Source organism: Oncorhynchus gorbuscha, linkage group LG11 (assembly GCF_021184085.1).
Source record: "Oncorhynchus gorbuscha isolate QuinsamMale2020 ecotype Even-year linkage group LG11, OgorEven_v1.0, whole genome shotgun sequence".
Taxonomy (NCBI): Eukaryota; Metazoa; Chordata; class Actinopteri; order Salmoniformes; family Salmonidae; genus Oncorhynchus; species Oncorhynchus gorbuscha.
Window position 1 is genome coordinate 26,052,699 of NC_060183.1, and position 19,052 is coordinate 26,071,750.

The 19,052-nt window shown below is 44.3% G+C and overlaps 1 protein-coding gene across 4 annotated transcripts in view; it reads right to left on the reverse strand.

Annotated features, from left to right (window-relative positions):
• Window positions 1-18,728, reverse strand: part of LOC124048395 (potassium voltage-gated channel subfamily C member 1-like) — a 77,397-nt gene extending 58,669 nt beyond the window's left edge. For all 4 annotated transcript variants that reach the window (XM_046369146.1, XM_046369144.1, XM_046369143.1 and 1 more), the window contains exons 1-2: window positions 18,213-18,728; window positions 6,181-6,854 (exon numbers count right to left, since the gene is read on the reverse strand). In XM_046369146.1, coding sequence (XP_046225102.1) covers window positions 6,181-6,804 — 624 coding nt within the window. In that variant the 5' untranslated portion in view covers window positions 6,805-6,854; window positions 18,213-18,728. The remainder of the gene's footprint in view (window positions 1-6,180; window positions 6,855-18,212) is intronic.
• Window positions 18,729-19,052: the final 324 nt, after the last annotated feature.

The window sequence follows — 19,052 nt, forward strand, 5'->3', positions numbered from 1 at the left end:
AAGTCCCAACTATTCTAACGGTGAGAAGCACATTGTGATCTTGAGTAAGTGGGTCCCTTTTAATGACAGAAAAATTGGCTCTGGGGCCCCTCGTTGATGTGGATGGTGATGTAATGGAGAGCACAGCAGGAATCCTTGGGGCTCTCCTCCAATCACAAAGAAGCGAGGAGAGGAGAAGAACGAGATGCCACCATGATTGGCTGGGAGGCTCACCATCATGGGCTGACTCTCAGACAATCCACAGTCCCATTCAGCACGTATCGCAAAACAAACCCAGACTGCACAGAGTAGGAGGTTGTTGCTTCAGGGCAAAATGGTGCGGAAAACTCTCACACGACTACGCAAAATGAGAACTGACCCAGTACAGAAATAGAGAGCCCACAAGCAGTCTACGCTAAAAGCAGACAGGAGGATGTTGTTGTATATGCTGCGTGTGAAGCACGAGTGCTTTCAGAATCTACTGCCAATTTTGAAACCTACACCAATTGTATTTGATAGGAAAACCTCCACTTCCGTCCCAAACGTACCATCCGCTCATTCACTCCTTTGAGAATTCAAGCTTCCAAGATTCAAGGTACCCAGAAAAACTAACGCAATGTCCCCACACCGATAATGGCAAAGTACCCCGAACCCTGCCCCAAGTATATTGTCCAATAACTACTGTTCTAACTATAGGAACCCCTGTTAATAGGCTACCTTTTTATTTCCTGGTCAGCACAGTGTTTTCTACCCGGATACACCCTGTTCTGGGGCACATTTGTGTTTATGACAGGAAGGTTGCGCTCTGACACTGAACACAGTAGAGAAGAACAGCAAACGATGAACCACCGTGGGGTCTGAACCCTCAACCAGGCCGCAACGCTGCCCCAACAACACTGACACAGCCAACACAGCCAGGTTCAATCATACTGTATGTGTGAAGCTTGAGAGAGGGTATCAGACAAGGCCTACTGAGCCCAACCAAGTTGTAGTGATTGCGCATCCGCCATAGTTGAATCGTGTTTTTTTTTTCTTTTTAAATGGACCATGTGAATAGGAGCCAGCACAATTTGGTTTGGGTAGGCATGATAGGCATGATAGGCATGATAGGCATGATAGGCATGATAGGCATGATAGGCATGATAGGCATGATAGGCATGATAGGCATGATAGGCATGATAGGCATGATAGGCATGATAGTGTGAAAAAAGGTATGGGTGAGGTTCAGAATGTATACGATGTGCATAACAGACCACAGACTACTGAGATACATCAGTAGATACGTTACTGACGGACAATCGTACCATTCCACTGTAGAGGACGAAATAACTGAATGTCTCTGTGACTGTCATAAGTCATGTTTTTGATGTAGGCCTTTCCTGCAGTCAAAGGACCTAGTGGCCTCAATGGGTGTGATGTTAATCATATGTGTCAGAATGACATATTTAATCAACATGATTTGGGTTTATCCAGTGTTTCTATGTCAAACGGTTTTGTTATCTTAATATCGGGACGCAAACTCAAATCTGGAAACATTTCAACTCTACATCTGACGCGGTGCGGGTGTCGTCTTCTTTTGAAGCCCTTGACCGTGCGCGTGAGGCGTATACGCGTGTCAGACTACCAAGAAACACTCTGTGTGACCTTTGATTTAGCCCGCTGCAGTAAAAAGGTTCAATGGACGTGGTGCAAAAGTGATTTCCTGAATGAACAGAAATAGGATCAAACACATTCTATTGGGTTCTACTGTATGTTCTTGTGTCGGTAGAGCAGGCACAGATATATGCCGTGGTGATAGAACTGTGATAGCATATCATAGTAAAGCGTGCACGCCGCTTAGCTTATAGTAATTCCATGCCTCACCGTGTCTACCTTCCATTGATAGCCTGGCCGTGTATTTGCTTCAATCACTGAACTAAAGCGGGGACGATAAACGGAAAATGATCGCCACCGACCATACCGGTATTTTGCTGATATCGTTTGTTACAATAAGTAGCCTATACTAGAGGGATGTGACGTTTGAAATGATGTAAGTTTGCTCATATGGGTGATTGTTCATTGGACAATCGATGGTCACAAACAGTCGTAGTTTAAAGGATAGTTTTTTTTAAACTGTGCCGCACATTAATATTGTAAACTTAACGTCCTGTTTATCATTATCGCATCAATTCAGGCAATTTATCCTGAAATGGATTTTTGTCCATATCGCCCAGTTCTACACTGAACACAACTGGTGCTTATTGGAAACAGGCTTCTATTTGAGCCAGGCCTCTATTTCCTTAATGCACACAGCTTTTGCTCAATAAAATGTTGAAAAGACTACCACACTGTTTATTTTGACCAAATATGACCAGTATAAACATAATAACAAATCCATCGCAGATCAGACTTGCAAAGACTAGGCTGCTTATCATACACTCTCGATGTCCTGCTTCAGCACCATTCTCTCGCTCTTTGCACCTCTCCTCTTGAATGAGACACCGATGTCTCATTCACTGCAATGATTTTGCTCTCATTAATCGTCTTTCGCACAATCTTTATGTTACTCGCTAATGTTCACGCTTAAACAATTCACTTAGACCTGCCGTTATTTGAAACAGGCGTTTATTTGCTGAATTGAGTGCCGATACCGGGCTTTTAAAAGGGACAGGCCTCTATTTGGGACTCAGTGTTTAATTGAAGTTTTACGCTATTAGAATATCTACAAACACTGCATTCCGCAGAAATCTATTGGGCATACATTACCACTGTTCTGTTGACCAACTTGATTGACAAGCAATACAATCTAATTAGACCACAGCTGATTACAATCGTTAAAATACCGGTTCATAAACATCAAGATCTCCTTTGTTGTTGGAAATGAGTTAACGGGAGAAATTGCGACAAAACAACACCGTTAACAAGAATTCTATTGAGGTTATATTAAGTTAGGATCGAGGAATGTCAATTATGTGATGACACTGTGATTGATCGCACTGTGAAACTCAATCTCGAGCCATTAGGGATCAATAGTAGAATAATACACCACATCCAGAGCCATTAGGGATCAATAGTAGAATAATACACCACATCCAGAGCCATTAGGGATCAATAGTAGAATAATACACCACATCCAGAGCCATTAGGGATCAATAGTAGAATAATACACCACATCCAGAGCCATTAGGGATCAATAGTAGAATAATACACCACATCCAGAGCCATTAGGGATCAATAGTAGAATAATACACCACATCCAGAGCCATTAGGGATCAATAGTAGAATAATACACCACATCCAGAGCCATTAGGGATCAATAGTAGAATAATACACCACATCCAGAGCCATTAGGGATCAATAGTAGAATAATACACCACATCCAGAGCCATTAGGGATCAATAGTAGAATAATACACCACATCCAGAGCCATTAGGGATCAATAGTAGAATAATACACCACATCCAGAGCCATATGCCGTCAATACCAAATGAGATGGTCAAATATTCATATAATGTCACTTAAAAACAAAGCCTCAATTCATGTTTAAACATCTTTACATTGTAAAGGGCGAGAAAAAATACTGAATTGAAATGCAGACAAAAAGAGAAGATAATCAATCAAATATCAGATTGCATTGCAGATTGGATTGCTAAAGCCTTCATTGCGGATGGAAGATGAATCCAGCACACACACACACACACACACACACACACACACACACACACACACACACACACACACACACACACACACACACACACACACACACACACACACACCTCCCAACGTCTATTTCTCTCTAGCGATACCCCCATCTCTGTCTCTGCCCTCCTGACACTATATCTCTCCTTCCTCTCTCTATCTCTCTTTACCCATCTCTTTCTCTCCCTTTCTCTATCCCCGTCCCTATCTATTCCCTCTCCATCTCTGTTGCTCCACCTTTCCCTCTCTCTCATCATCTCCTCTCTCTCTCTCTCTCTCTCTCCGGTGCTCCCCCTCCTTTCTCTCCCCATGTCTACTGCAGCAGAAAAGCCAGCACAGACAGCAGCTTGTCTGTCTGTCTGTCTGTCTGTCTGTCTGTCTGTCTGTCTGTCTGTCTGTCTGTCTGTCTGTCTGTCTGTCTGTCTGTCTGTCTGTCTGTCTGTCTGTCTGTCTGTCTGTCTGTCTGTCTGTCTGTCTGTCTGTCTGTCTGTCTGTCTGTCTGTCTGTCTGTCTGTCTGTCTGTCTGTCTGTCTGTCTGTCTGTCTGTCTGTCTGTCTGTCTGTCTGTCTGTCTGTCTGTCTGTCTGTCTGTCTGTCTGTCTGTCTGTCTGTCTGTCTGTCTGTCTGTGTGTGTGTGTGTGTGTGTGTGTGTGTGTGTGTGTGTGTGTGTGTGTGTGTGTGTGTGTGTGCGTGCGTGTGTGCGTGTGTGTGTGTGTGTGTGTGTACATGGGTAAGAGAGAGGGAGAGAGAGAGAGAGAAGTGTGTGTGTTGTGCTACGGTATATCCATGCACCACATGCACTCGTGCGCAATTTTTAAAAAACAGCCCGTTGAATAGTACTATGAATAATGTCTCTGATCATTGATCGCTGAGCATATGTAGATCCGTCAGTCACAAGCGCGCCGCCCATGTCTTCCGGTTCAAGAAACCCTGGAGTGCCGGTCAGGAATCCATCCTACTCATGTGGTCTCCACCATCGGCTGGAGCGCCCAATAGAGAGGCACTTCCTGTTATTCAACATTAAAGCCAATGACTGCCAAAGGGAAAGATCAGGTGACCCAATCCAGATGATATATCTATCTAACCCTGAGACACAGCTCTTCCTGTGCTGAGACCAGATACTGGACGTGGACAGTTGCGTAGTTTCTACAGTCAGGTTAGACTGGACTAGAGAGAGAGATGCAGTGCGTGTAGGATGGGGGGGGTGAGCGTGCGTGTGCGTGTGCGTGCGTGCGTGTGTGTGTGTGTGTGTGTGTGCATGCGTGTGTGTATGGATGTGTATTTGTATACTTATTTTTGCACATACAGTACAGGTACTTGGATCTATACATGTTTGCGCTGCAGGTGTTGTTTTGTCTGTTGTCTGCCTGTGTATGTATGTTCCTAAAGAGGAGTGTTTTGCAGTGTCATCAATGAGGAAACGTTTATGGTACTCAACATCAATAGGAGTGTGCATGATTTTTACAACATGCATGATTTTAACATATTTATACACAAAGCAAACTGTATGGCCAGCTAATTGAGCATAGACTACATGTTATTTCATAATGGCATGTGCGGATGAAGAAACATAGCCTATTCAATCAAGTTATTTAATCTATACATCTTCATCAAAAACCCTGTATCCTTCTTCTTGCTACCCGTATATTATGTTATGTTTGACGTTTGCACTATCAAAGAGAATCAATCATCAAACGGTAAAAGCATTTTTACATTCGGCACCTCGGGTCTCGTTACTATTAGCTTGAGAACCAGCTGATTTGAAACGAACGCAGCTTCTAGGAAATGGGTCTGAAAAGCGTGCATGGAGGGGCTTTATCATAGCCTCGCACTGTAATGGGGGACAGATACACTCGCCAAAAATGAGAATCAGCGAGGGCAAATGGGGAAATACGAAAAGAAGACTTGCTTTCCAGTTTCGAGGTCGCATGAAGGCTCAAATGAGCGCTAAATAAATAACATAGGCGCATCGACACAAATAGGCTAACGAGGAGTGTATGAGTTGGCGTTTGGATGCAGGTATGGGACCTGTTACAGCACGCTAAATTATCTCGACAATATTACTATGAAAACATACATTTGGTGGATTATGATTCAAATATATATGTTATCAGTATCACTGTCAACTCATTGACTTGGCAGCACCCTCATAACGAAACCAGATCAACACGTAGGCTACTTTATAGTCTACGATCTGGAATTAACATAGGAGCCATACGATTTTTCTTTTTTTTTCACATGCTAACACAGTTAATTATTCAGCATCCGTGAGTCACAAGCAAACTGTCAAGGAAGTCAAAGCCTACCAAAGTGGCCTGCTCAATTATGATGGCTTATTGAACGAAAATCTCAGGTGCCATTATTCATGTCAACTATACGTATACTGGTTGTTTAGTACGGGAAGCTCATTTTTAATAAACTTTCAACAACTTATTGCGACTCAGATATTTGTGGTCAAAGTTGGAATTGACAAATGTAATATGACATTTAAAGCAGTCAAACATAACAAAGAGCCACTCACCCGGGCGTATTTAGAGGAATAAGGGTCTTCAAAAAGGGCCCACATTCTGGGTCGCCAGATTTCCCACCATGTCTTTTTCCTTCCGTCCTCATGCAAGCACAGTCTTTTCATGTCCCCATCTGCGCCTCCTGGTAGAGCTGGGTCATCTTCTGGCAACTCCGGTTCGGGATTCTCAAAGCTGTCCAACGCCTCCTCTGCGTCCCTGTGCTGCCGGTAATTCATCCAGCAACAAGCCTCCACGTCCGTCTCGTCGATGCCCCAGAATGCCAGCTCCTCTTCGAACAGCGGGCCGCACACATCGTTCGGACAGTGCAACTTCCCTGTGCGGTAATAGTTGAGGATGAATGAAAAGACCGATGGGTGGCGATCGAAGAAGAACTCGTCGTTTTTGTGGTCGTAATCGAAGTTGCTAAAGGCGTCCGGTTCGGTAAGCCAAGATAAGCGGGTACCGGGCAACGTTTTTAGGGTGCTTCGATAGGTTTCATGCCGCACCCCCCCGCAGTTGATCACGATTTTCTCGCTTTCCGACGGACAAGTCATGTCTGCAGTGTAACATGCTTTGTTGGATGACTTGTTCCCACCCTTGCGCCCTTTGAAAGAGGAGACGCAGACCGAACTGAGCATAGAAGAACTGGGGGAGGGAGAGGAGGAGAGAAAACGGAGGGAGGAGGAGTCTGCGGGTAGAGAAAGGGACATAATTTTAGCAAAAAGGAAAGGTATGTATGTATAAAATATGAACATTAGAAACAGAAATCGTTTTTCAGTTACTGCTATAATTCCTCAAGTAATGCGCATAGAGTGTAGTAAATGACCTTGCAGCCGGTTCATTAGGCTATAAGAAAGAACGATTTCAAAAGATAAAACAGGTTGAATGTAAAGTTGGTTTATCAAGGCTGTTCAGATAAGTAATATTCACCAGAAGACAGGAGAGATGTAGGCCTAGTCTATATTCAGTCACTAACATACAGCAATACATGAGTGAAATGCGGGGAATGTCACATGTTTGATTCAACATTGATGATACTGTTGTCGTTTTTTAAACACTTCAAATGTGAAATATGAGAATAATAAGATGAGTTTAAAGCAAGGCAAAAACGGAGACCACCGGACTACTGCGTGAGCATTTAAAAATACATGTTGTGTTATGAATGTCCATATTTCAGCACCTAGTATCACTCTTATTCGACTGGTTCCATTTTGTGCCTCGTGCTGCTGTTACTGTAAGATGATGTACACTGTACATGATTCCAAAAGGATTCTAATTTCTCCCAATTCATTGATATAGTATCTCTAATTAGGCCACTAAAGACCCCAGCAGAGCGAACCCCCATCCCCTCCACTGCAATCTGCTTGCCTCGGTACCAAATAGCAGAGAGAGAGAGAGAGAGAGGGGGGGGGGGTGTCGTTGGGGAGAGAGAGAAGGAGAGCATCCGAGGAGGGATGGGAACGAGAGAACGAGGGAGAGAATTTGAAGGAGGTATAACATAACAAATCAGGGATACATTTCGCTCCTTCGCTTTTCCTTTCTCTAAGTCCCTGATGCTTTTCTGACGTTAGGTGGCACAGCATTCGATGCGTGTGTGTGTGTTAATCGGTTCCCAGGAGTGTAGTGTCCATACTAATGTTAGATCGACTCAATCAGTCTGCTACAGGCACCACGTTTCCCTATATCCCTCTACTGCCTTTACTTTCAACTGAAGCAAGGTTATGTCATGCTGTTCCAATAGTGTCGTGTGTGTGTGTGTGTGTGTGTGTGTGTGTGTGTGTGTGTGTGTGTGTGTGTGTGTGTGTGTGTGTGTGTGTGTGTGTGTGTGTGTGTGTGTGTGTGTGTGTGTGTGTGTGTGTGTGTGTGTGTGTGTGTGTGTGTGTGTGTGTGTGTGTGTGTGTGTGTGTGTGTGTGTGTGTGTGTGCGTGTGTGCCCGTGTGTGTGTATGCCCAAGTGTGTGTGTGCCCAAGTGTGTGTGTGTGTGTGTGTGTGTGTGTGTGTGTGTGTGTGTGTGTGTGTGTGTGTGTGTGTGTGTGTGTGTGTGTGTGTGTGTGTGTGTGTGTGTGTGTGCGTGTGCGTGTGTGTGCCCGTGTGTGTGTGTGTGCCCAAGTGTGTGTGTGTCCAAGTGTGTGTGTGTGTGTGTGTGTGTGTGTGTGTGTGTGTGTGTGTGTGTGTGTGTGTGTGTGTGTGTGTGTGTGTGTGTGTGTGTGTGTGCGTGTGCGTGTGTGTGTGTGTGTGCCCAAGTGTGTGTGTGTGTGTGTGTGTGTGTGTGTGTGTGTGTGTGTGTGTGTGTGTGTGTGTGTGTGTGTGTGTAATAATATAATAATAATAATAATAATATATAATATAATAATATAATATATGCCATTTAGCAGACGCTTTTATCCAAAGCGACTTACAGTCATGTGTGCATACATTCTACGTGGGTGGTCCGGGGAATGAACCCACTACCCTGGCGTTACAAGCGCCATGCTCTACCAACTGAGCTGTGTGTGTGTGTGTGTGTGTGTGTGTGTGTGTGTGTGTGTGTGTGTGTGTGTGTGTGCGTGTGTGCCCGTGTGTGTGTGTGTGTGTGTGCCCGTGTGTGTGTGTGCCCAAGTGTGTGTGTGTGTGTGTGTGTGTGTGTGTGTGTGTGTGTGTGTGTGTGTGTGTGTGTGTGTGTGTGTGTGTGTGTGTGTGTGTGTGTGTGTGTGTGTGTGTGTGTGTGTGCCCGTGTGTGTGTGTGCCCAAGTGTGTGTGTGCCCAAGTGTGTGTGTGTGTGTGTGTGTGTGTGTGTGTGTGTGTGTGTGTGTGTGTGTGTGTGTGTGTGTGTGTGTGTGTGTGTGTGTGTGTGTGTGTGTGTGTGTGTGTGTGTGTGTGTGTGTGTGCCCAAGTGTGTGTGTGTGCCCAAGTGTGTGTGTGTGCCAAGTGTGTGTGTGTGCCCGTGTGTGTGTGTGTGTGTGTGTGTGTGTGTGTGTGTGTGTGTGTGTGTGTGTGTGTGTGTGTGTGTGTGTGTGTGTGTGTGTGTGTGTGTGTGTGTGTGTGTGTGTGTGTGTGTGTGTGTGTGTGTGTGTGTGTGTGTGTGTGTGTGTGTGTGTGTAAGAGAGAGGGAGAGGAAAATAGAGAGGAGTGGGGAGTGAGAGACAGATCAGAAATCAGCTTTTTAATGGAGTAATCGGAAAGGATAGAAATAATCTAGATCGGGAAAAACAAGTGATGCTCAACAAATACCTGAGGACGGGAAAGCTAGAGGGAATGGAAGAGAGAGAGCGAGACAGAGAGAAACAGAGACAGAGGCAGGGAGAGATAGAGAGAGGATGAGAGGCAGAGAGAGAATGAGAGGTAGGGAGAGAGAGATGATGAGAGCCAGCGAGAGAGAGATAAAGGCAGAGAGAGACAGAGAGAGAAAGAGAGATTGAGAAGCAGGGAAAGGGGGAAGAGAGAGACAGAGAGCGAGAGAGAGAGGATGAGAGCCAGGCAGAGGGAGAGAGAGTGCGCTATACAAGTGAATGAATTCCACTGCAGTAAAAAGCCATAATTATTTGCTTTCTCTCCTGCTCCTCGCTAGGTTAGCACATCAACATTGCAGTGCATTGTCAGTGTAGAATCCATTTCCTTCTGAAAAGGTGTTATTCAATGCAAAGCCTCTGCATACTGTAAACCATATGCATGTTGTTTACCTCCTCTTCTATTCTAATGGAATACGCCCCTTTCCTCCCCCTCTTCCTCATCCTACCCGCTCTCCAGCGCTCTCTCAATCTCTAGCCCTCCCTTCTCTCTCTCTCTCTCTCTCTCTCTCTCTCTCTCTCTCTCTCTCTCTCTCTCTCTCTCTCTCTCTCTCTCTCTCTCTCTCTCTCTCTCTCTCTTCCTTGTTCCCTCAATCTCATATTCCGCATAAGGGGCTCACATTTCATTCAAGGGGAATCTGGACTTCAGTTTCCTCCTCATCTCACACTCTCTCTTTCCTTTCTTAGTGTCCCCCTCTCGTCCCACCTCTGCACTCCTCTTCTCTTTTCCTTCTTTTTCTTCACTGCATTTTACTCAAGCGTTCTTTCTTCCTCACTCGCACTTTCCTTCCTTTCTCCCCTCATTTAGTTCTTTCTTTCTCAAAATGTCTCCCACTTTGCTCTTTACTATTTTATCACCCCTTCATTTCTTTGGGGACTTTTTCTCAAACCATTTACATTTAGCGTGATGCATTTTTTTTCTCTCTTCAACAACATTGTCAATGTCTTGTCTTCAGCTTTTTTTTACTTTCTCAACAGCACAAACAACTTTTAAGACATTTCCAAAGTGCATCTTTAACTTGGAACTTGTTTTCAATCTTTTTTTCTATTTGGACTGTTTTCTGCTCATTTCTTTCTAGTTTTGTGTTTTGTTTGAAACATTATCTAGATATAAAGATTCCAGAATTCAAGAGAGCCTCCACTCAGGTAAGGTTTACCAACTATCAGAGGCTGCTGCATGGGATGGACTGGCAGCATATGGAACAGATATAAGCACAGGTCTGAGAACAGTACTTAGAGGGATTAGAGACTGACAGGACATTAGATACTTAAGATACACAGATTTGGGGACAGTTGATGTATGTATACGTCACAGAAATCTAATAATAAGTACTAGTAGAGTAATAGATAGGTAAGACAGGATTTCAATTCCTTAGTCGCCCAAGTAAAACTTGGCAGTAGTCTTCACTGCAGTACGCCAGATATTGCTTGCTCAACAAAAAATGCCAGGAGCACTTTGAATTTAAGAACACTGCAAAATCATATCAGTGTTTTGTTTTTGTGTGTTTACTGCATGTCTTGCAGTTGGAAATGGACTATTTCAAAGGACGATATAAAGATACGGGAGAGTTGAAGCAAGAAAGAAAGATACATTAAATAACTTGGAATGGCTTATTTTGACAAATGAACCAGAAAAGAAACCCAGTAATGAGATCTAACCAACGGTCATCTTAGAACTGAGGGAGATTCCAGCAGTGAAGCACTTCTATTGTTAATTAAGCGATCAGATTTCAGCACCATGGACAGCAGCACTGCATGGGATGGGATAGAGTCTCTACTGCACCCACAGGGGACGGAAATAGAGAATCTTAAACTATCTGCATGAAATAGATAGACCAATGTATTGTTGAGGGATCACATTTCAGCACCATAGACAGCAGACATGGCTGTTTTCCTATGCATGGGACGGAATAGGGATTCTAGTTGACTCTAGTGCACCCAAAGTCCAAGGGGGAATTATTGTTTTTTAAAAACCTGCATAGATAGACCAAAGTATTGTTGAGGGATAACATTTCAGCACCATGGACAGCATACACTGCTATCATACACTGCTGTTTTCCTATGCATGGGACAGAATAGGGGTTCTAGTTGACTCTAATGCACGCAAAGTCCAAGGGGGGGAATTTCTATCTTTAAATACCTGCATAGATAAGCCAATGTGTTGTTGATGGATACCATTTCAGCACCATGGACAGCAGACACTTCTGTTTTCCTATGCATGGGACGGGACAGGGGCCCTACTGCACCCAAACCCCAAGGTGGGGGGAGTGTAAACCTGGAACTATCTGCGTAGTCCAAGGTATTATTGAGAGATAACATTTCAGCACCATGGACAGCAGGCACTGCTGTTTTCCTATGCATGGAATCGGATAGGGGCTCTACTCAACTCTAGTGCACCCAAAGTCCAAGGGGTGGGGGGTGGGGGGTGGGGGGCAAAGAATCTTAAACTATCTGCATAGAGCAATGATTACTTTTTAAATCCCTATTCTTCAAAATGCAGTGAAAAATGTTTTACTTTATGTAGAGTTTGGGGTTTATTTGGTTACTATTTGGTCATAATTAATAGCCTACACAAACAACAACAAGTTGTCAACATTGCTAAATGGTAAACCCTATCCAGCCAATATGTTTTCTCCGCAATACAGCCATATGGGGAGAACATATTGATTTTAGCATGTTAATTAAGGTAATGTAACCATTCAAGAGAATTAATGAAGGAATAGAAAGCAACTTTACAAGAATATCAATAAACCTTTCCTGTGGAAGAGATTACCTACATTTAAACATTATAAGTACTTGAGATAAATGCTCAATGCTCATTGTCAAAGGAAAATGTATATAGTAGGTCTGGGCTTCGTGTTAACAAGATAATTGGGTGGCTTCGGACGACGCTGGCCAGTGTTTGGAGCGCAGTATTGAAGTAGCTACGCACGTCTCAACTGCAACAACAACAAAAAGGTGTGGGGGGGGGTTATAGGTTATGGGGAGGAAGAAGAACTTGTGCCCAAATGGGAGGGGGAGAAAAGCGAGGGACAGGGAGAGAGAGAAGGACAGACAAAATGACTGGAGAGAAAGAGTGGTAGCGATGAAAGTGATCAAGAGTAAAGCGAAGGAGGAACCGTACCCCCCTCTTTCTCCCTCTCAGAGCTATACCTGCCCTGGCCACCGTGTCCTGCGCTCCACAGCTACTTCTCCTCTTCACAAACACACACACACACACACACACACACACACACACACACACACACACACACACACACACACACACACACACACACACACACACACACACACACACACACACACACACACACACACACACACACACACACACGCTCACCTGGCTGAGTGTCAGCACTGCATACAAAAGCATTCAAAAGCATTCAAAAGCATTCAAAAATATATGAAGTAAACAATTTAAGGGAAAAGCGCTGCTTAATCATAATGAACTTGGAATGAGAGAGAAGGGAGGTCAATGAGGAGGTAAAAATAGAAAGAAAGAAAGAAAGAGGTAGAGGAAGAGAAGTGCACTGCTCGTGCACGATGGCTGCACTGACGCTAATATATATTAGCAGAAACACTGCAGCAAGAGGGGGAGGGAGCGCGGGATTATGGGGCGCATCGACTGTGAGGTACCAGCAGAAAGGAACAGGGGGAGGGGAGAAGACTGAGAGAGAGGGAAAGCAGAGAGCAAGGGAGAGGAGGAGAGAAGCAGGGAGGAATTTGGTAGGAGTGCTGACTGCGCGGAACATGAGCGTCGTGGTTGGCGGTAAAAGCAAAACCTTTTCCCAATTCACAGAGAGAACGAGATAGAGTGTGATAGAAGGAGGAGGAGAGAGGCGGTGGATGCAGGGGGGGTTGGTAGAAATAGGAATGGAAGGAGAAGAAATGGAAAGTGGGGATAAGGCAGGGGAGGTAGAGGTGACGTGAGAGCCATTTGTGTGAGAAGGTGGGATGGATGGAGGAGAGAGAGGGATGGAATAGAATTATATATTAACAATGATGGGAAACATGAAAGAGAGGCAATAAAAAGAGGGAGGGGAAAGAGAGAGAGATGATAAAGCGCAGGGGATGAGAAGAGCGGAGGATGAGGGAGAGGAGGAGAGAACAGGTGATGAGAGAAGAGGGAGCAATCTTGCAGGGGTTCGGTAATGCCTGTAAAGCATCTGAATGGAAGTGAGGAAGGAGAGGGAGAGAGGGAGGGGTAACGAGGGAGCGGGACAACACTTAGAGGGGATATACAGCAGGGTGGGAGGAGGGGGTGACAGACAGAGCACGTTAAGAGGAGGGAGGGACAGAAGATGGGTAAGAGGAATAATGAGGGGAGAGAAAGACATACATGTATGTGTACAGCTATGCTGAAGCGCAAGGGAGAAGGTGGGCTGTGTGTGTGTGTGTGTGTGTGTGTGTGTGTGTGTGTGTGTGTGTGTGTGTGTGTGTGTGTGTGTGTGTGTGTGTGTGTGTGTGTGTGTGTGTGTGTGTGTGTGTGTGTGTGTGTGTGTGTGTGTGTGTGTGTGTGTGTGTGTGTGTGTGTGTGTGTGTGTGTGTTTTTCCTCCACCACCCATCTCCTCATCAAAGGATGTACCACAATGTTTCTCGCTGTTCTCTCTCTACATCTTTACCCTCCCCCACTTTTCCATCTCCCTCACACTCCCCAGTACTGGTGAGACACCATCAGGAGAAATGGAGGCACTGCAGCAAGAGGAAAGTACTGCAGTCACCTCCCCTTTTAGTGCAGTGTCACCGTATGATGTCCTCTCCCTCCGACTGTCTTTGTGTTTAATGGTGGAACTCAACATTCTGCTATTCTACTATCGGAGAAGCAAGAGAGCGGTGTGTGGGTAGTATTTGGGGGAAACAAGAGATGAGAGACAGTATGAATGAATGTGAAAATGTGAAAGGACAAGAAAGCAGGTGGGGAAGAGAGAGGGAGGTGAGCAGAGAGAGAGTCACAGAGAGAGAGATACACGGAGAGAGAGAGAGAAACACAGAGAGAGAGAGAGAGAGAGAGAGAGAGAGAGAGAGAGAGAGAGAGTAATATACACTTAGAAAAAAAGGAGTCTTTGACAGGGACAAGGGCTGATGAAAGAAATAAAGGGTCGTTTGTTGAGTGAAAAGATACAGGGACAAGCCGAAGAATGCTTTATCGTTTAAGGTAGAACCTTTTTCTGAGTATGCAATGGGCCACGGGATTAGCAAAGAAACACACAGCCAAGGTACACTGAGACGAGGGCATCGTAAGGAACGATCAGGCTAGCTTACACCAATGACCAATTCCCTAACCAACTGTGCATTAAAAAAAGACAATCAATTAACCGTGCATGGGGGAAATGGACTCTGGGAAATCTCCCAGAGGCCCTAGCTTATCTACCCGGCGACACCAGTGCAGCAACCTCAGGGGTGCGCCACTCATGACCAATCCCCATGTAGAACCACATCATCAAAGGGGCCCCGAGCCCCTAGGGCAGTGGTTCTAGTGCATATTGATAAAACTAAATCCCCCTCCAAAGGATAACTCCTCTTCAACCCTTCAGGCTTTGTTTTGGAATGAAAGACTCCATTTTGAAAGATACCCTGAACAGCGGTTATCTCCTCTTTAGCAGGCTGGAAATGAATGATTAATATATGAGCTTGATTCAGGAATAGACCCATGGGGAAAGGACGGAGAGGCTGAAATAGAGGATTGGACATTTAGAAACGGAGCTGAGCAAAAGCCCTTTGGGTGCTGAGCCAAATGTCCTTCAGAAAGGGTGTGGTGACTTAGTCTTGTGTGGGAGGTTTCGACATAAACAAATAAGCGTTAACAGCAGCAATTAGAGATTCAGCACTAGTCAAGCGGACAGCAATGGAATCCAAATCTCGAAGTCCAAACTCTGCATCAACATGATGCTGACCAATTGTCCTTCAGACATAGTGCTGCCCAAAGCTAGGGGTCAAGTCCACAATGTCTAGCTCATAGAAATAAAAGCCTTCTGTAGCACCCTAATAATTGTGTCACAAAGAATTGTGTCACTAGTTCCTCACTGTGTACTTTGCATTGTTTGCGGCTCTTTGTGAAGCAGGGCACCCTTGCAAAATAGGCGTTGGTCTCAATGAGACTTCCATGCATAAGTAAAGGTTAAATTAAATAAATAACGGCAAAGTCTAGTGGGTGGACACCGTTAGCATGCCATATTAAATGTGTAGGGACTAGGGAGTAAGAATACCGAAGCATTCTATATGGAGATAGGATGTTATAGCACCCCTTGGTGGGTAAGAGGAAAACACACCAGTAACAGTCCAAAGGGCATTAAGAAAATGCCAAACAGAGCCTTGGTCATGTTCAGTAGGATCGAAATGGAAGAAAGCGCTCTGAAACTGAGTAAAAGCAGGTGGTACTATTTGAACGTATCCAATAAGAAACACTTGTCTTCGTTTCCTTACGGTGGGGCCTAATGAACACAACCCAGGTGTGACAGAGAGAAAAGGGAAAAGAAACGGTGCTGTTACCAGTTTAAACATTAACTGTCGTCATTTCGCATGGGGTGCTTTTATCCAAAGCGACTTACAGTATATGTGGCCCGGGAATAAAACCCACAGGTGTTGCTAGCTCCATGCCCTTACAAACCCGACTGAGCCATTATCTCACTAACCCACAGCTCAACAACAAGGGATACTATTGGAGGATCATGTACACCAGAGTCATATCCAACCCCCCCCCCCTCCCCCTAATAAATTAGCATAATGACCGTAGAGTTTGAATTTTGAACCCTGTACCTCATCTGTCCCTCACGACATTAAATCTGGTCAGTTTCTTCATTCATGACACTGGCCTCCATGGCTCATTACAACCATTAGAAGCCTAAGGTGGAGTGATGGGGGACACGGTGTGAGTCACATTTAGGGATGGAATGAGGAACAGTACATTACCGCTCAGAGCCCTGGGTCTGTATTTTAAAAAATGTCTGGAAGTAGGAGTGCTGATCTAGGATTATGTCGTCGTCCCATGTCCCCGTCCATATAAATTGTATTAATTATGGTTGAAAAGGCTAAACTGATCCTCTGAGGCTCTTAATGAATATGGTCCCTGACCTTTGAACCGGCTGATGATTATAGGCTACTAAAGAGAGGGGAGGTGAAGAAATGAGAAATGAGATGTGAAGTTTAACCATTGAAGTCAGGGATGGGAAAGCAGTAAAGGAGTAAAATAGCGAGACGTTAACGGAGAGAAGTACGGGAGAGAAATTGCACATGTTAAGAGTTAAAGGTGAGGGGTAAAGTCCTGATTGAATGAAAAAGAGACAGGTTAGAGTTAGGAGGAGATATGTGGGGTTATGTGATGGTTTTGGGATTGAGTTAGAGAGGCATTTGAGATAGATTTGGGTCACGTTCATTAGGCACCAAATGGCAGAAAACGACTTGGTTTTGTCCAGTGAGAAACCCACATTTCCCGTTGTGAACGAACACACCTAATGAACACGACCCCAGTTAGAGCTGGAGATGAGACGGATTTAGGAAGGGTGAAGCAACGTGGGGAAGAAAGAGATCTATTGTTTGAGTTGGATATAGATATGAGTTGAAGACGTAGTTAGAACATGGAGTAATATATGTAATACAATCACAGTTAGTTATGGATTATACTTCTGGTGTGTTACGTATTGTGGGATCTATTACCTATACGTCTAGTATATTTATAAAATATAAAAAATTGTATAACATAGACTGTAAATTGGGTATAGCAAGTTATACAGTGTTATATCAAGTGGTATACACAGGAATATAAACCTTTGATACATGCCGTTGTTCTAAAAGTAGAAGGAGGTTTTCTGGGTTACCCTCGATATCTATAGATGCAGCTGTAGATTGATAATACAAGGGGGGAAAGCAGAGGAAGCAACATGAAGAGTCCAGAAAGTGCAGAAGTCAGATGGTAGCCTAAGCACAATAAGAGCCTACATACGCTCATGAATCAAAGAAAGTTTAGCACTAGGAAAGAGAGCGATATGCAGAACTGAGGACAGACTTTGTGCACACAGAAATAATGGAGTGAAAATGTGGATGGATCGTTGGTTGGTCAACTTGGCAAAATGATCAACTATTGATGATGTGACTGGATAGGACGAAGAGTGTTTAAAGAAGAAAGAGCATCTAGTCTAGACATCAAACTGCCACTATTGACTTCCTGTATTAGGTGGTCCCTTAGATGCCATGCACATCCTTCCTTCCTGTCGTCGTCGCCCCCCCCCCCCTCCCCAACAGAGCTATATCAAACCTCCATTTCAGGCCTTGACACTTCCCCTGTGCTACCCATTTACACATGGACACACACCGAATGAGACAGACACTCAAACACACTAGCAGACAGGCACACCCACACTCAGACAAAAACACATCCCTTTAAGAGACATGTAACTATAAAGACCTACTTACTGGTCTAGGTGGGGAAACGCCCACCTCATATATGCAATGTTAGGTTATAATCTGACATATATCAAAGTGTAAGTAAGAGTGCGGGCTATGTAACACTATCAATAAGTTATCTGAATATGAATATGATAACCCAGTGGAGAGCTTTATGTTTTGCTATTTGAACACATAGTACTGATTTACTGATTGCTCACCTTGTTATTGAATAAAAACACCCCTCGTTTGCATTATGTCTGACAGTGAAGAGAACAATACCTGTTGAACGTAGACGCTCTGCCTTTATTTTTGGCCTGTAAGGCTCGATGATTTTCGAATAAATAGTGTTTAATACATGACATCAATTCACAAATACACACACACGATCAATACTCACTTGCTTTTGTTTCGGGTTCGTTTCGTGTGCGTGCGTGCGTGCAAGATCACGCACATTAACTCACAAGATCAATCAAAATGTAGTTTTCTTTGTAAGGTCGTTTTTTTGTATGCTTTCAGGGATAATATCCATGCAGTGTCCTGTCGGCTTTCAGATGACAGGGTATCTTTCCGAATAATAACAATGAGACAAAATAGGAATGTCTGTTGTTGAAAATTACGTTTAGTTATCGTTATTGTCGCTTATTACTTCTACCTAAGATCATGCTGACGACAATACATTACTCTCACGCATTCCACGAATCAGAATATACACAGAAACTGTCTCAGGCTGTTTTTTTCTCGGTTTCGATGCCCCTCTCCCACCTTTGTTATTGCCAAAAAATGATTCCCAGTCTTCCCTATGGTGACTCTACGCTTCTACGCGCAGGGTGTAGCTACCATTCAATTCTTTCTAGATCTCCTCCTCCCAATGGCACAATGGAGATATTGTATAGCCTGTAGACAACTCTCCCTATTTCTTCGCGCGCACGTTTCTGTCTCTCTGTTTGCTTGGAGGAGCGTCACCTTCTGCACTGCCCCCCCTTTTTTTTTTTAGATGACACATGTGGGCGGGATAGAGAATAAGGGAGAGGGTGGGGGGGACCCAAACGAATATAAAGGCTAACTTGTGATACGATTTCAATGACCTTTCTTTGAAGAAAAAAATTAAACCAAGAAGACAACAATGGGCTCACGACTGTGAAAGCGTCCGTGTAAATAGGCCTATAGGCGAAAAGTAACCCGTATTTAACATTTTACTCACACACACATTTACATGTTCGCTGGCACGCACGCGCAC